This window comes from Melospiza georgiana, chromosome 3, assembly GCF_028018845.1.
Source record: "Melospiza georgiana isolate bMelGeo1 chromosome 3, bMelGeo1.pri, whole genome shotgun sequence".
Lineage (NCBI taxonomy): Eukaryota > Metazoa > Chordata > Aves > Passeriformes > Passerellidae > Melospiza > Melospiza georgiana.
This window is the reverse complement of record NC_080432.1, coordinates 112,431,587-112,453,646: the sequence shown is the minus strand read 5'-3', so window position 1 is coordinate 112,453,646 and position 22,060 is coordinate 112,431,587. Positions and strand designations below refer to the sequence as shown.

General features: G+C 40.2%; 1 protein-coding gene across 6 annotated transcripts in view; it reads right to left on the bottom strand.

Annotated features, from left to right (window-relative positions):
- KHDRBS2 (KH RNA binding domain containing, signal transduction associated 2) overlaps positions 1 to 22,060 on the bottom strand; it is a 386,175-nt gene that overhangs the window by 315,630 nt on the left and 48,485 nt on the right. For all 6 annotated transcript variants that reach the window (XM_058021284.1, XM_058021282.1, XM_058021283.1 and 3 more), the window contains exon 2: positions 7,974 to 8,101. In XM_058021284.1, the coding sequence (XP_057877267.1) occupies positions 7,974 to 8,101 (128 nt within the window). The remainder of the gene's footprint in view (positions 1 to 7,973; positions 8,102 to 22,060) is intronic.

The following is a 22,060-nucleotide window of genomic DNA, read 5'->3' as shown; positions in this document are numbered from 1 at the left end:
GAAAAAGCCTGAAAAGCCACAAAACAGATTTCATCTTCAGCTTCAAGAGGTAAAAACATACTTCAGGAGTGTCTGTGTAAGACAAAACAATATCTTTTCTTTCAAGAACTGATTAGCCCACATAGATTCTTCACTTACAAAATGTTTAATCAGTTTAGACTAGAATAATGGAGGTACAGGAAAAAATGACCAGCAGCTACCTGTCGCAGCAATTTTGAAGCACCAGATGTGCATTTTTTCCTTTAAATATTGGATATTTTTTCAATGTTTGAAAGGAAGTAACTGTTTTAACAGCAACTTTAACAAGCTTTCAAAACCTTCTTTAAACCCTACTTTACTTAAAAGTTATCAGTTTACTGATAACTTTCTTTCATTCTCTGCTAACACATGAGACTGTAACATAAAAAAAAATCATGACATTTATGCTGCACTATATTTTCTTATTAAAAATATTACTGTTATTATTAAAAATATGTGTATGAAATAGTACCACAACTAAAATAAGTAAAATTTCACATCCTATATGATAGCAGCATTGCAAATGGAAAAGCTGTATCGGATGTGGCTAACTGGAGTTAATTTTCCTCATTACAGACAGTAAGGTGCTGTGTTAGGGATTTGTGCTAGAAGAAGTGTTGATAGCACTACAATGCTCTACCTATTGCTTGCACACATTACGAGTTTTTCAAACTTGAATTTCTAAGGACATAGAAAAGCCCAGACACACAATAGAACCAATTTGCCATAAAGTCTTCTCCTCTACTGTCCTGCAACTTTAAGATGTTGATGTTATAAATGTTAACTAATGTAACTGGCAGCTATCCTGCTAAAAGCTAGAAGGAAAAAAAGTAGTAACAAGTCATCCAAACCTGATCACAAACAGGTGAGCTTTTTGATCAGTACACAAATCGCTGGCTTAGTTCTGTTCCTGCTGAAGTCAAAGGCACTGTGAAAAATCTCACTCTAACCAACAGCTTGCTTTACAGTTCTCACAAAGCACAGGTCCAATTTTAAAGCTTTAGTAGATATGATTCACTGTGTATTTAGACACAAACTTTAATTTTTACTGTTCACTATCTTTTTTTCCTTAAGAAGCAACATAGATGAGGTGGAAGTGAGGTAAATTCTATTTATCATAAATCATCAACAGACTTTCTTGCTGAACTCCCCTCAGATTCCAAAAGCAGATTCCTTTGAAAATACTGAATTTGTACTAATGATACTGAACACAAAATTTAGCCCTCAAATCATCCATTAATACCAAGACCAGAGAAAGAAACAATGCTGCTGTAATTACAAAGAAAACCCCACGTATCTTTGGGTGTACATTGATTGTGGACCTGTGCTCAATCATACACAACCAGTGTATTATTAACATGAAATCATGCTCCTGATTAAAGCTGTTGGTTTAAGCAGGGTGAATTCCTGCCCACTCTCACACTTATTTTATTAAAGTGGTGTTAAAAATTTTATTTTTCTTTCCCCCTCAAACAGGAATAATGAAGAATAACAAAGAGGAATGTAAGAGTTTTGGTGGCCTAGAAAACATGAGTCAGGACCAACATTCCCAATGGGGAATCGCTAGGACTTGTCTGTATTTCACACAGCTGCTATCAGCTACCAACTTTCTCCTGCTCATCTTTTTATTTGTCCCATTTTCTACCTACATTGTGTTTTCTAGACTGTCAGCACCTTGGAGAAAGACCAGTGTACCTATAAAATGCATTGAGTACAAAGGGTGTTTCCATCTTAGTTTTGGCCTTTGAGTGCTCTGCAATGCGAAATGGTAAATTCCAACTACTCTAAAAGTCTACCTTGAAATATGGAAGGCAATACCACTCTAACAGCACTGAGTAACTCCCAGTAAATCACTAAGCAGCAATTTTGTGTCCCTGCCTGTAATTTCAAGAATGAGTTTAGGAAGAAAACAATAAAGGATGAAGGCTGGACTATGTATTTTCATGTATAAATAAAGGGAAGTTACCTCATGAGAAATCTTTCACCGTCATGCAATCAAAGGTAGGGAAAGAAGCCCTAATATTGGGAATATTTTTTTGTACTACTTGTTTTTAACTATGTTAATGCTGTTTTAATTACATTGCTGAAGATTTATACAGCCATGGATAGTTAAATGAAACAGAAAGGCAAATCTCTAAATTCTATCTGGAATACTCTTTATTCTCTGCAGTCAGGAACAATTTTATGAAACACTTTTTAAAGAGGTCTGTACAGAGCAGCATTTCTCAGCACGATAAAGAAGGCAGTTAATGCTGTCAGAGCTGATTTCAACAGCAGTGTTATAAAAACAAATAAAACATTAACAAAAATGGGGACAGAAATTATTTTTATATAATAAGAGGCATTTCCTGTAACCATTCAAGAGCTCCACAAGATTGGCATTGGCCCTAGAACCATTAAACTCAGGGTTCATTTCCTGAACTTACCTGGAAAAGGTAAGTAGAGAGGTGGATGAAAAAACAAATTGTGTGATATTTCTTCATGTATTTTACTGAAAGTACAATTAAAGTATTTGTCTAGATTTTCCATCTATGTGTTGTCATTAAGTGTAACAGAAGACTTGTATCTATTTTGGGTCTTGAGTACAATCAGAAATACTGAAAAACTGCAGTGTATAGCAGAATTGCACCACTTGCAAGAAAATTTCAGAGAAGTAGAATGAGTTTTGAGGTTTGAGAAGTTTTGCCTCTTCTCTCAGCTTAAGTACAGGAAGATAACTACTTTTCCAGCTTTCCTCTCTTCAAGTGTTCACATATTTCCATTTCACTTTTCAGAATTAGTTGGACAGTTCATACAGAAGTGATTTAAAGAAAATATCTTGGTTATAGCAATTTATTTGAAGCACAAAAGTCAACAATACTGAAAAAAATTAATTTGAATTTTGACATATTTCTGCTGATCTATCTAAAATATAATTAATTATCAAAACTGAAATTATACATTAATAGGGAATTTGCTAAGAAGCAGAACTGAGATATTAGAAAACTTAAAAGACCCCTCTTCTAATATCTGAGTGCTTAATAGGGCCTGGTATTTCATCACTGAATAGAATTTATTTCAGTATCTTTTCATTAGATTTTTATGAATCTTAAGTACACTTTATATAAATTTTCTGGAATAATTTTCTGTATATCAGTGACTCCAGAAATTGGCATTTAATGGAAAAATCAAATACTAATAAATGCCAGATTAAACACAGTACCTAAAGAAGTTGTTGCCCCTATTATTCCTGGTGTTGTGTAGATCAGAGATTCTGAGTGACAGTGACACTTTAATTTGAAAATTTAATTGGCCTCAACTAAAAAGGAAATTTGAAACTTCCCCACACATTTATAAAGTAAAAGGCATTATTTTGTTACAAAGAGGCATTTTCAGTTATTTCATTGAGACCAGGTAGGGATAGAAATCTTTCAAGATATATGAGAGGCATTCTTTATTTATACAACTATTTGCAGGATCAATCTCAGTACAACATACTTCATGTAAATTAATAATTTTCTCCCTTCCAAGGTTCAGGCTTCTCTTTAAAGAACTCAGTTGAAATACTGAACCAGTGGAATCTTTAGATTTAGTTTGGCATCAGTCTAAATTCCAGAATCTTGCCAAGTATAAAGGCTTTTCTTGTCTTACATAGGAGGAAAAAACACTGGCAAGGCAAGTAAAAATCTCCATTCTGTAGTTAGATACTTTGCTCTTATTCCTTTTAATAAAAATGCTGGAGTTTTTATAATCTCTTGAAACATCTACAGGATTAGGGACAAATCAAAATTTCCTCCTGCCTTATGCAACAACAAGGTACTTATTTCATTAAAACAATATAAATCACAGAGAGAAGTCATGGCTACTCATTCAGCTCACTAACAGCCCAGGTCCCACTTCGCTTAGCAATTTTCTATATTCTTGTCATTCCATTTAATGGACATATTAATGTATGTTATTCTTCATATCTTACTTAAAAGTGAACAAAACACACAAATCACCTGCAGATGATTAATATTACAGCAGTTGCTTTGAAAGCACAACAGCAACTATCAGGTTTGAGAAAAACAACACATGAAAGAATGAGAATGCTAAATAAAAATCATGTTACTTGTCTGAGTTAGATGTTAAAGACAGAATAAAAATAGAAAAGTTCACCCTTCACAATGAATTCTTTAGCACTGCTGAGTTTGTCTAATTTATTTGCTTGAAGTCAGGAGTTGATAAAGCATAAAACAATATAAGCTAACAATATTTGGCATTGAGTCTTTAAAATAGAAACAGATGCCGTGCTGGTTTTGGCTGGGGTAGAGATCACTTTCTTCAAAGTCTGGATCTGTGTTTGGATTTGTGCTGAAAATAATGTTCACATAATACAGAAGTTTTTGATATTGCTGAGCAGCATTTACAGTGTCAAGGCTTTTCTGCTCCTCATCCCACCTGACCTGCAAGAAGGCTGGGGGTTCTCAAGAAGCTGTGAAGACACACAGCTGACCCCAAACACCAATGGGATATCCCAAACCATGCAGTGTCACGCCCAGCATATAAAGGTGGGAGGAGGAGGAGACATTTTGAGTGATTTGAGCATTTGTTCCCCCAAGTCACCATTAGCTATGATGGGTCCTGCTCCCTGGAGAAGGCTGAACACCTGCCTATCCATGGGAAGCAGTGAAGACATTCCTGATTTTGCTTCTCTTCCATGCACAGCTTTTGCTTTAGCTATTGAAGTCTCTTGTCTCAGCCCACTGTCACTATTCCATGTCTCTCCCATGCCATGGTGCAGGAGTGAGTGAGTATTGCAGGGGGCTGAGGTCAAACCAAGACAGATGCACTGCAGTATTTAAGACTTTTATACACATACTGTTTACTTTGAACTCATCAGCTACTTCATATATCTGCACTCACAGAAAGCAAAAGAAATTACCAAACTGAGCTATTCCTAAATGGCTGAAACCATTTAGGAGGGATAAGAAGGCAGGGATAATGAGGGCAGAATTTCACGAAAGTCAGCAATATTTTAATTTACAATGTGTACTAGACAAGTTTGCAAACAAGAACTTCCTATTTTATGTGCTACATGAAGCTGAGGCTTTAAACAAGCTCTCAAATTCTTAAACCGTGCAAAGGAACAAATTTGCAAAGCCCAGTTTAGATGCTGCTTAAACAAGTTATCACAGAAAAAGGTAGGAATTATAGTAAACAGCAAAAGCCAAACTGCAAGGAAGTAAATGGCAAAAATCTGTATTGTCATGCAAATGATAATGTTTCCCACCAAGTGTCTAAACCATCACTTTTGTTTTTCAGCAACAAGATAATTTCAGATTTTTGTGGGTTTTTTTAAATTTTTAAATAACCTACTCTTTTCCCATATCTGATGTATCAGAAATAAATTCACACTGATCTGTGCTGAAGTCTTTTTAAACAAACCCTGAAGTATTTTCATGCAAGTATTAGCTGGAATTCACACATCATGAAAGTTTAAAAAAAAAAGGCATTATGGGACAGAAAGATGGATCAACAAAGACACCTTATCACTGTTTCAAGAGAAATGTTGACTGGATTAAAAATATCTGCTGCATAGTGGAGTGTGTGTAAATGAGATGCTGTTTTTACCAGGGCTGCTGGTATTTAAGATAATTAATCTCAGAAAAGATCAATTCTGAACTAACAACTAACACCCCGTCTCTATTTTAAATCCCTGTTTCAGAACAGAGGAAAGAGGCCTGTGTCTTTACCAGCTGGTAACATAAGAAAGCTGTTGCTAATCACTGCCTTTCATATTCTTTTCCTGTTGTCTGCACCAGACTGTGGACACTTGAGCAGAGACAATTTCATAAGGCTTATTCTGCAACTTCAAGAACAATTTAGCCACTAGAAGCCTTTTGTGCTAACTTTTGCTCAAACCTTAAAATGCTGCTGCTGGCTCTACAGCTGTCACTGAAGCTTAGCCTACAGACCATATAAAATTTTTAGGCCAAAGGTTCCCTTGGAGCAATTTGTGTTTTTACAGGAAGTTAAAGTAAGTGCAAATGTTTTCCAAGAGCTCATTCCTAAACACAGAGCCTGTAAACTGTTGTTTTACATGGTTTTTAACTGGGCAGAATTTTTTTTCAACAATTTTATACAATTGGACACTTTCTGCACATTTACAGAATCCTGCTTACCTAGCACTGCCCAAAAAAGCTTATCAGCAAACAATGAATAAATGATTTATAATAATGATCTTTCAAATAGAAATTACTCCTAAGTGAAATAATATTGCAATTGTCTTGGCTGTTTATAAATACAAGTCTGATCAACTGCTATTATTAACATATTCTACCAAATATATAGAACTAATCCTCCTAAATATTTTCTACTTTTTTTTTTCATTATTTATAAAGCAAGCTGAAGCAACTGCTGTGTGCTGATTTGCCTAATGTATACAATTATCCAGAAAAGACAAGACACTAGATCACAGCAATCAGCTGTTTGATACTAAGTGTAAATGCAGTCCTTGAAAGACAGTTCTTAGAGACAGTATCAGGAAACCTGCAGTTCTGGGAATAATTCCATGCCAAGCACAGAATATTGCTAGCAAATCAACTACAGAAACCCTGCAAGAGATTATTCTGCATTACTGAATGAGTATTTCATTTCCATCACACTGATTTCTTTTGCTCCACCACTAAAAAGCTGTAAAAAATGCCTTATATCTTTTACTATTCATTAATATGGCACGTTCATTAAAGTAAATGAAGCTAATTTAATCACATTCAGGTGCTATATTGGATAGATGATAGTGTTTTGTCTTTTAAATAGTTTGTCTTTTATTCTACTACCTTCATCAAACAGTATTCTGAATAATTATCACACTGCTGTTACAAAGTTACAGCACTATTACATCCTGAATGAGAACTTCAGGTCACCTACAGCATTTACACAAAATACCACAAATCAAGGCAAAGCACCTCAGGCTATGCAGTAAGAAAGTAATTCCTTATAGCACTGTATGTGTTCCTAAGGTCTTGAAAATTTGGATTATTACATTATCTCAGTTTTATATTCACTACTCAGGAGGTAAGTGTCAACTGGAATCATTGAATCTCATTTTTTTTTACACTTTTCATTTTGTTTGATGAGCTTTTTACCAATTGTAATTTATTGCTCTGATGAAAGTATAAAGCAAAAAGCTCGAAGTGTAATCAAGGCTAATGGTGAACCATGTACCATGTGATAATAAATCAGCAAGAAAAAAATACACTGGAGACAGAGATGTTTATAATTTCAGTATGAATACTACTGGAATAACTGTTTATGTAAAATAAAAACTATATAAGAAAACCAAACAAACACCCAAGTTCTAAAAACCCAATAATCTCTTATAAAATATAAAACCAAAAACTTCCCATGAGCAGCTAAATTTTGCAAGAAATAAAATCCTTTTTCTGCATTAAAGTATGTAGCAATGAGAACTAATAAGAAAGTCTTAGATGCTAAAACATTTGATTTTTATCAACAGCAAGGAACATTGTCAGGAACAGCCTGCAGTAATCCTGACACTTGATGTTTTGAAACTTACTACAGCACAGAAAATCCCCCACCTCTTCTATGAGGAAGCGTTTTGGAGTTACTGGAACCTTTTTTTCTTGAGCAACTGGTATTTTATTTTATAAAAGGATGATATATGTAAAAAAAAAAAAAAAAGAAAGAAAAAAAAAACAAACTGAGAAAAAACTCAGCAGTTTGCATAAGATCAAACCTACCTGAATTTGAAAAAAAATCTCATTCACTTTAATTGCTTTTCTGAAAGGCCCCAAGACAGAAGCTAAAACATGTAAGAGCTAACATGTAACAGGTACATTTATATAGGACCTTTTTTTTTTTTTGACTACCACAAAGGCTGCATATTATGACTCAATAAAAATGGTTGTGTGCAACTTTTTCATAATTTTATTAATAAATATTAAACAAGTGTTAGACTAGATTTACAGTACCTTTGGATATTGCTTGACAGGGATCAGAACTCTCTCTGACAGCTTTATGTTTTTGTTGCTGATAACATCAAGATATTTCTTTTCTTCATCTTCCTTCTTGCCTTCTGAACCCTGAAATTTTTCCATTTCTGAAAAATATCACGAAACAGAACAATCAGTGACATGGTGGTGTCATCCTTAGGAAGTTTAAGCTCACACATTCCTACCCAGACTGTGCACTGAACACCTGTGCTGCTGCACTCAGGTGACAGGGACTGCTGTCCTCAAGGGAAGAGGTGACAGCCCACAGGTCACACTGCACAACTAACTCTTCCCCTGAAGCTGAAAGGGAAGCCAAATTATCTCAGCAGGAGCACCAACAGATGAGGCTTACAATTCCAGCTGTCAGTCTTTTAAAGGGAATAACATCATCCCAGCTCGATGCTTTTTGTAAATGTGACCTGCCTGAACTAAGCTGAATTCTAACTGCAATAGCTAACTTTCAGTGCAAATACTGGAAAACTGAAGAAACTTCTTGTTGTTACTGAGTTTCCATTCAAATACTTCTGAATTAGTTAAAGGTTATACAAAAGAAGATAAGAAATAGTTAACTCTTGCTCAAAAAAATTCTTCAATTAAGAAATGCAATAAAGACCATTATACACTCACACACACACACACACACACACACACACACACACACACATATATATATAAAATTTTACTATTAAAGAAACCCAAAAAATATATTCAGGTAGAATAATTCTGAATTCTTTATTCCCTAAAGCTCTATAACCAATGGATAATAACAAATAATTGAATTCATCATCCTGCAAAGAGCATCATATATAGTGCCTGAGAGCTTCCGGACAGCACAGGTACTATTGAAAATCTGCTTTTGCAGCAGTGACATTGCTGACAGCACAGAAAATGGCAATGCTTCTAATGAGCTAATTATAACTGAATTACAGCTGAAAAGGGACAGCTGTGGGTCCCAGAAACATGCTGCTTCAAGGATGGGAAAGCAAGAGTGGAAAGGAGGAACACAGCCACAGCATGCTATAACATTCACATACAAGTTTCTTTGACTTCCAACAAGCATAATGATAAAATGTGTTGAAAAGAACAGCCCATGTCATGATTTGTTAATAAATGTTTATGCTGCTTTTATGAGATCAAATTATTTATTTAAAGCCTGCACCAGCAGACAGTTCTCTAATGTTACAGTCATAAGCTTTTTTAAAACCTCCCAGAGAACACACCTAAAAGACTTCAGATGGGATATATATTCAATAATTTAGAATTAAATTCAATTACAATCACTAAAAGCATCAGAAGAACATTTCATTGTAAAATACTTGAACACATAAAAAAATGTGGTATGTTGCATTCAGTGGAAGATTAATCTGGAAAGCAGCAAGCATCAGTTAAGTAAGTAAAATACTCATTTTGGGCAAGTTTAATAGAAAAAAAGGTCTTTGAAAATAGATCCAATGCAATTACACAAAGGGGTGTGCTATGGGGGTACAGAGGGGAGAGACAGAGGCACATAAAGAGGGAAAGGTGTTACAAGCACAGTAAGTACTAAATGAAATAAAGGAAATTTCCCAAATGTATTGTGAACACAGCACTAAGTTAGATAATTCTAAAAGGCAGGTAGGGAAAATCAATCTACATGTACACATATATTTCATTAGAACTATGGAAGTTTAAGTTGGAGAAGACCTTTAAGGTGATCAAGTTCAGCTGTTAATCAAGCTCTGCCAAGTCCACCACTAAACCACATCCCAAAGTGCCACATCTACACGTCTTTTAAGTACTTCCAGGGACAGTCATTTGACCACTCCCCAGGGTAATCTGTTCCAATGCTTAGTAACTGTTTTTGTGAAGACATGGTTCCTGCTGTCCATCCTGAACTTCCCCTGACACAAGCCTGAGGCTGTGTCTTCTCATCCTGCCACTGTTTACCTGGGAGAACAAACCAACCCCCACCTGACTACAACCTCCTTTCAGGTACTTGGAGACAGCAGCGAAGTCCCCCCTGAACCTCCTTTTCTCCACACTAAACAACCACAATTCCCTCAGCTGCTCCTCATCAGATCTGTGCACCAGACCCCTCCCCAGCTCTGCTGCCCTTCTCTGGATTCACTTCAGCCCCTCAAAGTCTTTGTGACGGGCCCAGAACGGGACACAGCACCCAAGGTGTGGCCTCAGCAGTGCTGAGTACAGAGGAACAATCACTGCCCTGCTCCTGCTGGCCACACTATTGCTGATACAGGCAAGGATGACATTGGCTTTATAAACAACTCAACTCTTTCTCCTGCAAAGCTGAAGATACTTAAAAGTCTGTATGGTCAGTTGGGATGGGTACTAAAGGTTAGGACAAAATGCTCCACTTTGAATCATATATCAGGCCTTGCAACCAGCCCCACCCTTGTGCTTTGTTTTTGACTGACAGTACATGGAAGTTCTGAAATGAAAGTGGTGTCTTTGCTGAAGCTAATGCAAGACTAATTCAGCTGGGCTTATCAGACTTACGTGAACAAGAGTTTGTTGATCTACCAAAACTGAGACAAGCTGTGTCACTTTAATTGGTTTCACTCCATGACAAGGGCTGAGCTCTAAACCCAGAAGAGCCAGTTCCAGCTTATTATGGGAGGCACAGGAAACAGCAGTGGGGAGTTGAGTTTCCTCCAGGGAATGAAAGGCAACAGAGAGCCCATTTCAGGGGAGCTCCCGCAGCACTTAAGGTGAAATACAGAAAGAGAATCAAATGAGTAGGGATCAAGATGAAGGCCAGGCTGTGAGCCCAGAATTACAGCAGAAGGCAGCAGGGACACTGGGGACATCAGATTTCTACCAGGAAGCAGTGCCAATTAGCCCATAGCCACAGCCAGACAGCTTCTGAGTATCATCTCCAAGGTGGGAAGAGTCCATAAGCATCCTGACAGTGCTTGGTCACCCTCACAGTAAAAAAAGTTCCTCAATATTCAGAGAGAAGTTCTGTATTCTGGGCACCCCTGAAAAGAGCCTGGTTCTGTCTTCTTTGTACCTTCCTTTCAGTTATTGGTATACATTGGAAAACATCCCCTATGGAGTCTTCTCCAGATTGAACAGCCTGGAGGCAACATTCCTAGCCCTGCCTTTGTAGAAGAGATGGTCTAGACCCTTCATCATCCTTTTGAGCCCTTACTTGACACTCTCCAGTATGTCCATCTCTACTTATGTCCATCTCTACTGGAGAGCTGCACACTGGACAGACTGCTCCAGTGGAGTATCACCTCTTTTGACCTGCAATGTTGACTGAGGAGTAAAAAATGCCTTGAGCTGGTTTATTTCTAAAACAAAACATAGGGCTGAGTATGATCAGTGTAACCTGTGAATTTATATGAAAAATATGGCATTAGGATTTTGCTTGACAGTGGAGCAGCTGTGTAAGATTTATCTTAGAAGTTTTCATTCCTTAGGGCTGGAGTTTCTGTCTTCTGGGTGTGGTCCCTGAAAGCCCCACGATGTCACCAGCGAGTCATTGTGACACATATGACAACCAGCCTTTTGGATGCTTGGAGAAACTCTGAAAGGCCACAGTGTCTGGCCTCCTCCACTGGGGACAGACATCTGAAGGTGGGGGGAAAAAGGATCCCCATCCCATTGTGTGCTTTCTGAGGGCACAGAGAAGATTTGCTGGACAAGCACACTGACAGGTGTGGTGCTGGTCCCAATCTGCCATGCACTCAGGCTCTGTCTGCAGCTGCTGAGAGGCCACAAATTCCTTTCCCCGGCTCCCAGCTCCTGCCTGCACATATCAGAGAGGTCAGTTACCATCTTAGCTCAAAAGCTAGAACATGCCAAGACACTCAAGTGTCACTCATCTGCCCCAGCATGGTCCCTGGGGTGGCAGCCCAAGTGCTGCCTGAGGCAGAGTGGGCAGTTCTTTAAGGCTCGACTTCAGTAGCTTTGCTGCTGGCTGTAGATTGTGTCCCCAGCACCAGGGAACACATCACCTTATCTCTTTGGTTTGCAGGGCAAAATGGCCTCAGAGGAAGACTTGGCAGAAAGTGGCACCCCTTCCCTTGCTGCCAGCACCAGCCAGGTATCCCGGGCTGCCCGTCCAGGTGCTTCAGAGAACCTAAGTTGCCCGATCTGCCAGGCTGGCATTAATGACCAACCTTCCATGAGCTGGCGTTGGCACCCTTTCTGTTTTTACTGCATGGTGGAGTGGTTCCACAGAAGAGCGGAGGGCCTGAATTGCCAGTCACCTTTCCCACATACTTTCCACATGGTGGGAGACAGTAACTCTGAGGTGCACTCTGTAGAGGAGTCCATCAGCTCTGCCAGCCATACTCAAGGAGAGCGAGCTGGGTTGTGCTCTGCGGAAAGAGGTCAGCATAATTCCCCAGGACGCCAGCACCGCAAGTCTTACAGCAGAAGCTGCTGTGGTGGCAGCCGTGGAGGTAGCCTTGGTGGCAGTCGTGGATGCAGCCGTGGAGGTAGCCTTGGTGGCAGCCGTGGTGGCAGCCGTGGAGGCAGCCATGGAGGCAGCCGTGGTGGCAGCCTTGGTGGCAGCCGTGGAGGCAGCCGTGGATGCAGTCGTGGATGCAGCCGTGGAGGTAGCCTTGGTGGCAGTCATGGATGCAGCCGTGGAGGTAGCCTTGGTGGCAGTCGTGGGGGCAGCTGTGGATGCAGCCGTGGATGCAGTTGTGGATGCAGCCGTGGAGGCAGCCTTGGTGGCAGTCGTGGATGCAGTCATGGAGGCAGCCGTGGTGGCAGTCGTGGAGGCAGCCGTGGATGCAGTCGTGGATGCAGCCGTGGAGGTAGCCGTGGAGGTAGCCTTGGTGGCAGTCGTGGAGGTAGCCATGGAGGTAGCCGTGGAGGTAGCCTTGGTGGCAGCCGTGGATGCAGCCGCAGTGGCAGCCTTGGATGCAGCCGCAGTGGCAGCCTTGGTGGCAGCCGTGGTGGCAGCCGTGGAGGCAGTCGTGGGGGCAGCAGTGGCAGGGCCCAAGAGAAGAGCCGAAGCAGGTATCCAAGAAGGCATTGTGATGACCACAGCAGGGTCCAGCAGGCCCAGGGCTACAACCACTCAAGGAGCAGGAGACGGCAGCAGAGCAGGGCTCGAAGCACTGGTCGTGACAAGGGCCGAAGGACCAAACAGCGCGTCCGCGCCCTCTCAGGGAGGCGTAAGCGCCGTCAGCAGGAATTCCAGGTTTCTTTCATAGAACCGAGCGCGATACGGAGCCGATCCCGGCAGAGGTTGCGCAGCTCTTCCAGCCAAGCGTTGAGGGAGTATCTAAGGGAGATGGAACGCGATGAGGGACGAGCTCTAAGGGATGACTGGTTCATCCGTGCCTCTTCTGGGAGGAGCAGGCGCCAACAGCCAGGGCGCCCGCATTCCTACAGAGAAACGCAGGTGGCAAGGAGCCGAACCCAAGGGAGGTTCCGCAGCCCACTGCTCCTGAAGGAGAACCCAAGGAGGATGGAACGCTCTCAGAGACAGATTGAACCGGATATCCATGTCTCCCCAAGGAGGAGTGAGCACCTTCAGCAAGCACACCAAGTTTCTCTCATCGAACCACAGGTGACAAGGAGACAATCCCGGAGGAGGTCCCGCAGCACACAGCACCAAACAGTGCAGGAAAATCTAAGGAGGATGGAACGTGACATTCTAACCTCCATGAGGTGGAGTGAGGGCCATCAGCGGAGAGGCCAGGCTGATTTCACTGACTCACAGGTGGCAAAGAAGTGATCCCCATGGAGGTCCTGCAGCCATGCTGGGCATGGTAGGACACACTGCCAATAAGGGAACTACTGTATGCCCTCTTAGCAGTGTCAGGAATTCTACTACTTCAGACAAAAACAGCCCCTACTAACAATTGCAAAAATAAAGTCAAATCAAATGCTCAAGCCTGGGGCTAAGGATCTATTCTCCATCAAAAAATGCATCTGAAAATCTAAAGACACCCTTACAAAGCTTTTTCAGGTTAGGAAGATAACAGGTACAACACTTCACTGCTGCTTTTGTCATTCTGTTCTATGGTACCCACTTGTGTATAAAATGGGGCACTGAACATTTTGTACGGAGGTACCTTTCTATCTATACTTGGTTTGCACAGTGTGACCAACTTTGTCTTGATTTTGCCAAAGACATCAACAACTTATTAAGAAATCTCTTGTCCTTCCACATCTGTTTTCTTACACTTTATCCCAAACATCCCCCAGAGTAACTTCTCCTGTTACAACTCTTCTCACAATGAAGCAGTGAACAGTGAAGTCAATTTACAATTACTCTATCTCAAAGGCACTGCCTATAATACCAATCCAAATCTAATGTCTGGGAGAAAGCTTCTGACAAGGTTTTTCTTCTTCTTCTTCTTCTTCTTCTTCTTCTTCTTCTTCTTCTTTAAAGACTTTAACAATAAACCCCAAAGTCTTCATGGAGAAATTTGCCCCTATGCTATGCCCAGTACAAAGCCTCAGGTTTAATGCCAAGTGTGGTGCTACAGGCTTTTCAGACCTTGGCCAAAGACTACCAAAGTCATCAAAAAACAGTGTTGTGTCAAACACTGTTACTTTCAAGTAAGACTGGAGCAAAAAGAGGAGTCTTCTAAAGAGACAGAGGCAATACACTAATTACTGGAGCAAGACAAACTGTATTCAATTTTTGTATTGAACTACAGTGCTACTGTGTACACTCCTCATGTCACTCCAAGACTAGCACCACCACAGAAAAGAAGCATTAAGACAATCTCATGAAGGAATCCAAGTCAGGACCAAGCTTCCAACTTGCTCACAGCACTACAAGCAGCTAGTTGCTTTTGCTTTAGCTGAAAATTTTTACTTGCCAACTGCAAAAATAATGGTCACCTGCAACACATGCTACAAAAACAGAACCAATGCCTTTAGTGAGATGTTGCATTCATTGCACGCCTCATGTTTGTGTTTGGTTTGTTAGTTTTCTGTGCAGTCACTGATAAATCCCCCAAAGGAAAAGAGGTGGCTGCCACATGGACAATTGACTTGTGGGAGACAAATCTGGCTCTTCATGAGCATATGGAATCATTCAAACCTTCCCCTGTAATGAAATCTGGAGGGGCTTTCTTAGCTTGAGTGTGTTTTGAGTCACAGAACCACAGAACCACGGAGGCAGGAAAGGACCTGCAGAGAACCATCTAGTGCAACCTGCCCTGCTCAAGCAGAGTCACCGAGAGATGGTGGCCGCAGGACTACAACTACACAGCTTTTGAGTACATTTCTGCACATGTCAAAAAGGTCTGTCGCCATCCTGCCCTGAGAGCTGGAACATGCCAACACACTCCAGGGTCACTCATCTGCACCAGGATGGTCCCTGGCACTAGTGGCAGCCCAAGTGCTGTCCTGACACAGAGCAGGCAGTTCTTTAATGCTTTGCTGCTGGCTGCACACTGTGTTCTTAGCACAGGGGAACGTGTGCTGCTGCTTACAGAAAGCTATAGGCAGTATAGGATCTTGTGACCGGCTGTATTAGGTCTGCATGGTTTTGGAAGTAGAGGGAGCTACAGGGGTGGCTCCTGTGAGAAACTGCCAGAAGCTTCCTCAGTGCTTGGCAGAGCCAATTCCTGGTGGCTCCAAAGATGGACATGCTGCTGGCCAAGGTTGGGACAACTATAAATGGTGGTAGCGTCTCTGTAATAACATGTTTAAGGAGAAAGAAAACAAAAATGGTGAGGCAGTTGTAATCGCAGCCAGAGAAGAGCCAAGTGAGAAAATGTGAGAAAAAAAACTTTGCAGACACCAAGGTCAGTGAAGAAGGAGGAGCAGGAGATGCTCCAGGCACCAGAGCCAAGATTGCTCTGCAGCCTGTGGTGAAGGTCATGGTGAAGCAGGCTGTCCCCCTGCAGCCTATGATGATCCATCGGGATGCAGAGATCCACCCACAGCACATGGAGGAGTCCCACACCAGTGCAGGTGGATACTTGAGAGGAGGCTGTGACTACACAGAAGACCTGAGGTGAGAGGGACACATGCTAGAGCAGGCCATCCTTGAAGGACTGCACCTCCTGGAAAAGTGAGGTTTGAGGGCAACTGTTGCCTGTGGGATGGACTCACATTGCAGCAGTTCACAGGGAGCGGCTTCTTGTGACATGAACACGTGCTGGAGAAGTTCAGGGAAAACTGTCTCCCATGGGAGGGGCCCATGGTGCAGCCGGGAAGGATTCCTGTCCCTGAGCAGCAGGAAAAGCTATGCATGATGAACTGACCATAACTCCCATTTCCTGTCTCCTTGTGCCACTGGGGTAGGAGGTACAGCTGGGAAGGAGGGGGACAGGGTGGAGGGAAGGTGGTTTTAGGGTTTTATTTTACTTATTATCCTGCTGTGATTTTGTTAGCAATAGACTCACTTTATATCTCTTAAGTTGAGCCTGTTTTGCCTTTGACAGCAATTGATGGGGGTTTTTTCCCAGTCCTTATCTCTACCCATGAATCCTTCCTTAAATTTTCTCTCCTCTGTCCAGATGCAGAGGGGAGTGAGCAAGTGGCTTTCCTGAGTGCCTGGCATCCAGTCAGTGTCAACCAACTACACCAGTGGAAATAAAATGTCCATAATCAACAGCATTCCTCCACAGAGCACAAGGATCTCAGTGGTACTTTTTCTGCACCACTGATCTTAGGTAAAAAAGCAAAAATAAAGCATTTCAAGAAGACACTTCATATATTTTCCACTCATTTTTGCTCTGAGCTAACCAAATTAAACCAGGGAGACACAGAGCTATTCAACTCCTCCAGTAACAATCCTCAAACATGCCTCATTTTTACCTTTCACCATTAACACAGTAATCTTGCACTTGCTTCTGTGTAACACACGTCTGTCATTCCTCTTCACTGGAAGAAAACATGCATATTTCAGTCATGCAAAAAGAGGCCCCGACTAGAGAAGTATCAGAGACAAAACCCCATTTCTAGCTAGATCTTTTTAGAGATCTTATTCTTGATGAAAATTTATCTTGATCTATCTGCAGACTTTGAATGTAAAATTCTGGAAATATTGTCAGCCCATTTATGTGTAATTTTTTTGAGGGGAGTATCTTCTTTTTCCTTCATGGATTTATAAAATGGAAAGCTAAGTTAGTACCTCTTTTTCAGTATTCTCTGCTTTACTCTTACAGTGCCAATAAAATTATGTTAATTACATTTCTATTCAAAGTCCTTGACACCTATTACAAAACTTCTCTAATGAATATATTTTTCTATTAAAATTAGGCACCCCAGAGTAAAAACATCCTTTTTCTACACTTAAGAGTCATGTCAAAACTCTTAAAAAAATAATTTCCTACTTTTCAGTCTGTCCAGCCCACCAAAAAATTAAATCTACACAATTCTTTCTGCTGTCAACATTTTCCTCCCACTTAAAGGAATTTTGCAGCCTATCTTACTCTTCTTGCCTTTGCATTTGCAGTACTGGCACTGATTCAATCAAGAATCATGGGCTGCTGTTAACAAGATCAAGCCCTCTGAAACAATCATATGTTTCTATTAATGGGAATGACTTCTGGAATGGGGGTATCACCAACTTCTTGCATGCATGTACTATTATGTATATCAAGCTTCTCTAGTACTCAAAGTACAATTTTTCTGCAGGTTAATGAAAGAATGTTTGAATTGTAACAGGAAGAATGAGACAATGCCAGTGCAAAATAACAATCACCAAATCATTGACAGCTCTAATTTAGAGAGAGCATTTTTAATTTAAGGTTCATTTAAAAACTACATGGTGGGAACTGTGAATACCTAGAACAGTGTTAACAAAAAATCCCGGCATATTCTTAGAAACAGAAAATACTGGCAACATACATGAAGGCTCATTTTCTGTCCAAGGCATTACATTTTAATTGAAAGCAGGGCTATTGAATTTTGACACAGGGAAAAAAAAAGGCAGATGGCTCAGTAGTTGAACAAATTAAAATGAAGTTAATTCATGAGAAGTGAACATCCTAAGAGGTTTCCAGTAATAAAAATGACATCCAAACCCCTAAGAATTGGTAACTTAAAAGTAAAAATATTAAGTGCACCAAGAGTGGTTGGGAGGGGTTATAAGGACAGTACAATCAGCCATGAGCACTGCCTCACTATATTCACCCAGAAACAAATTCATGTATTGTATTAACAACATTCCTTTACTTTATGTACACATACCCATTAGGTCACACAGCTAGTTGGGGTGATTCGGGGAGGATAAGGGAATAATTCTTCTTACATCAGACACAAGTAAGGGAATACCTCTGCCACTGATGAATTTAATACCTGTTAGATAATTGTGGGCCAGATCTACATGTGTATGTCACCTGTTCTAGACAAATACAAACTGAAGCTTTGTAATTGTATTAACTCCAGCTGATTCACCTCAGCTCTCAAGCAAGAAAAGTGGCTAGTAAAATAATGTTCAGAAAGAATTCTGAAGGGCAAGTCAAAAAGGAATGACAGACACATGCAAAATCAGGCACAGTATGAGAAAAAACAGAAATGGGTATTTAGTGTTTCTCAGGAGGGGAAAGCATCTATTTGTGATGTTACAGATTGAAAAAAAAATACTTTTAGGTATAGGGTGTAACTACAGAGGGGAACTGCTGAAAGCATCCATATTGATAAACTCAAGTCTTTTACAGATTCTTCCCTCATGATTAGATTCCATCCCATGAGGCACTGAAGGTCTTTTCAATTTGGGCATGACCGAAAATACAGCGTCCATTAAAAGTTTAATTTATTACGCATTTTTTATTGTTGGACTTTATGGCCATTATCATCTATCAGGCTGCCTATTGTATAGAACATAGAGAAATTGCAGAAAAGTGATCCTTTAGTAGGTAAAGTAGTAGTATCCTTCATGAGACTGAATGTATGTGCAACACTGGGCCAGACCTGCCCTCTCCTCTCCAGAAGAGGAAAGACATTGACAAAGGGGAGCAAGGTCAGTGGAGGGCATCAGAGCTGGAGCACTTGCCCTGTGAGAAGAGCCTGAGAGAACTGGGCCTGTTTATTGGGGTGAGGAGACAGCTCTGAGGCATCTAACAGCACCTCTGCAATGCTGATGCTCCCACAGTCAGGGTGACAGAAAACAGGGAAAAGGTGAAAATAGAAACGTTTGGCCTGTGTATAAGGAAAAGTTTTCTCAGCACAGTCCAGCAGTGCTGCAGGTTGCAGATATACCGTCTCTTCCACTGGAGGATTGCACGATCCACCTGGACAAATCCCTGAGTAACCCAGTCTGAAACCTTGGCCGGGCCTGCTTTGAGCAGGAGGCTGCACTAGAGATCTCCCAAGGCCCCTCCACATGTGAATAAATTTCAGATTTATCTGTGTCTGTCAAATTTCTGGAACTTGTCCAAAAGATTTAAATGTCATTGCAAAAAAGTTAGAAGACAGAAACAGCATGATTGCATCAAGTCCTGTATCCTTAGCAAACTTCTTAAACAAAATGTACAAACATAGGTAGAAAAGTAATTAAAGATCTAAAGAACTTCATATTTCTAATTTAATTTAATTTAATGAAAACCAGAGTATTAACCAGAAAACAAAGGAGGAAAATTCAAGCGTGCAAAAACTTTTATTTCTATCCCTTCTCTATACTGACAACTGATTTTTACTGCCTAGTCACTACTTTGGCTCTACTCATCATGTAATCAGCAGCTGCAAAGCTATGCCACAGGGTGGTTTCCAAATTATACTATTGGTAGAAAAATAATTATCTAATGTATTCATCTACTGATCTATGCTCAGATCAGTATAGATTTAAAAAGCTATAAAGATGATACTAGTAGTGTTAAACAACCAGAAAAGTCCTGAAATGAAAATATTAGTTCTTACTAAATTTATGAACATCGCCTCTGATGCACACCCTTGCATGGAGAGTTTTAAGTCTGATTGGCAAGCAGTTCCTCAAGAATAATATAATTCATATAATCCTAGTTCATATAATCCTAGTTCAGTTGCTGAATACACTCCCACTATCATTAATACACTATCCCATGTAATTCTAGATATATAGCAACTGCAATCACAAAAAAAAAAATATTTACAATGAAATTTGCTGCAGGAAATTGATGGAGTCTTTCTCGCCTCAGTAAAAATAACCAACAGCAATCCAAATGTCAGCATCAGCAAGTGCAGTAGAAAGATCTGGGATGCATTTTGAATGTGATGACTTACCAAATAAAGTTGCTGATAACATTTAAAGGGTGACAACAATGTCAGCTTCAAGATATAGGTGCTTTCTAACTTTGGGGGGAACAAAAGGACTATTATGAGTATTTTAGAAGGACTATTAAAGGAACTGAACAATTACAACATTGATTAAATATATTTTTATCAAATTGTTAAAAACAGAGCAAGCTACTGGGTAAGATTTTAAAGACTAAAGTTCTTTCAAAAGTGTCTCTGAAGTCAAAACATACCTTTGGGGAACTGACCTGTGTTGGAAGTTTGTTTTTGACAACAGTACTGCTTTAGCTATGGTGTGCAGTTCACTAAATAGCTGTTTCCAGTACAGTTCTCCCTTCTCACCTCTTATCTTCAGAGCAGCTTAGACAGTATTATGAATATGTCACCAGTTGGATGAAAGGCAAACCTGAAAGTTGTTGGAATACTTTTTATTTAATCCTGGGTTTCTTTCATCTGAGAAAGAGACTACTCATAAAAAGAGAAATAGAGAGCATGAAGATTTACTCAGACAAGTAAAAAATAAAGCAAAACCCAACAAAAACATCACAAGTGCATTTATTTGTGAACATATCTCTAGGTGTCCTTGAATTTAACACCCTAGAAAACTGTGTTGCTATGACATGTAAGAAAAGAAAAGTAGCTTTTTGCTGAAGATTTTTGTAGCTTCTACTGTGTCAAAGTTTATTCAACAAAACACTTCAGGACACACTGAAGTGTTCTCACCGATTAATTTGAAGAAAAAGGATCAGTGCAGTGCTGTGCTACATACTGTGTGGTGTGGAACAGATACACAGGGGTGAACGATGAGCTGATCAGTGAAATCGCAGGGAAGCCCACCAGTGACACATGCATTACCTCTCCCTGACTATCTGAAACCTGCTGGAATTCCTGAGTGGGTTGCTCTACCCAGCTGGAGTTACCAGCCAAAAGGAAGTTTTTCTGTCTCTTCACAGTTTCTGGGAATTTTCTTTTACTCTCTTCAGTCCTAGAACTTATTAGTGACAATAATGTCTGCAATTCTGTCCTCAGAACAAGACAGAGATATGAACCAGCCAGCATTTTTTTCCTTTCTGCTCTTATCTAGCCTTTTTCACATTTTTCTCTACTGTGAGGTAGAACAGCTGTGGAATAAGACTGATATCTAGAAGTTCACATTATTGAAAACTATGAAAAGATGTTATATACTTTAGTTAAGAACCAGTATAAAATTTTGCTTGAAGTTCAGGCTTCCCACTGACCTCTCCTGGTTTTCCAGTTAGCAATACCACTAATGAGCTGCTAATCTCTGCTCAGACAGTTATCAAAGCATTTGAAAGGAGTCTACAAACCATCAAAATAGTAGTTTTAATTCAGGATGTCACTTCAGATCTTGGGCTCAGAAAGTCACGTGTATCTGAAAGACTGACAGGAAAACTGAAGTTCAGAAGAGATGATGATGGAACACCAAGGAAATGCAAGGAATTTGCAGCTGAGAGGTGGGAGAGATTTTAGAGTGTCAGAGTATGACCTCTGCTTCCTAGAGTGCTTCTGTCAGCAAAGAATGGCTCTGAATGCTATACAGGCAGGAAAATACTGAGTGTATACACATCTATAAAACAAATAATTACATATAAAAACCTCAAACCTAAGTGGTAAAAAAGCACCAAAGGAGGAAACAAAACATTCAAGTACTGGTAAGAACAATTATGTTCACCTCTCTACAGTGACATTCTCCTAAACATCCACTGTTTCACTGAAGACTTCATTTACAGAAAAGTTTCATCCATCTGCTTGTTAAGACTATGTAGCCAGCATACATATCTATCAAGTTTAATGATGTTCACAGATTTACTGTATGTTATCAGGATTCCCTAGTTTATCCAAAGATTACACCATTTCCTATCACAACGGAAGATGACTCATCTGCTCCAGTTGCAATA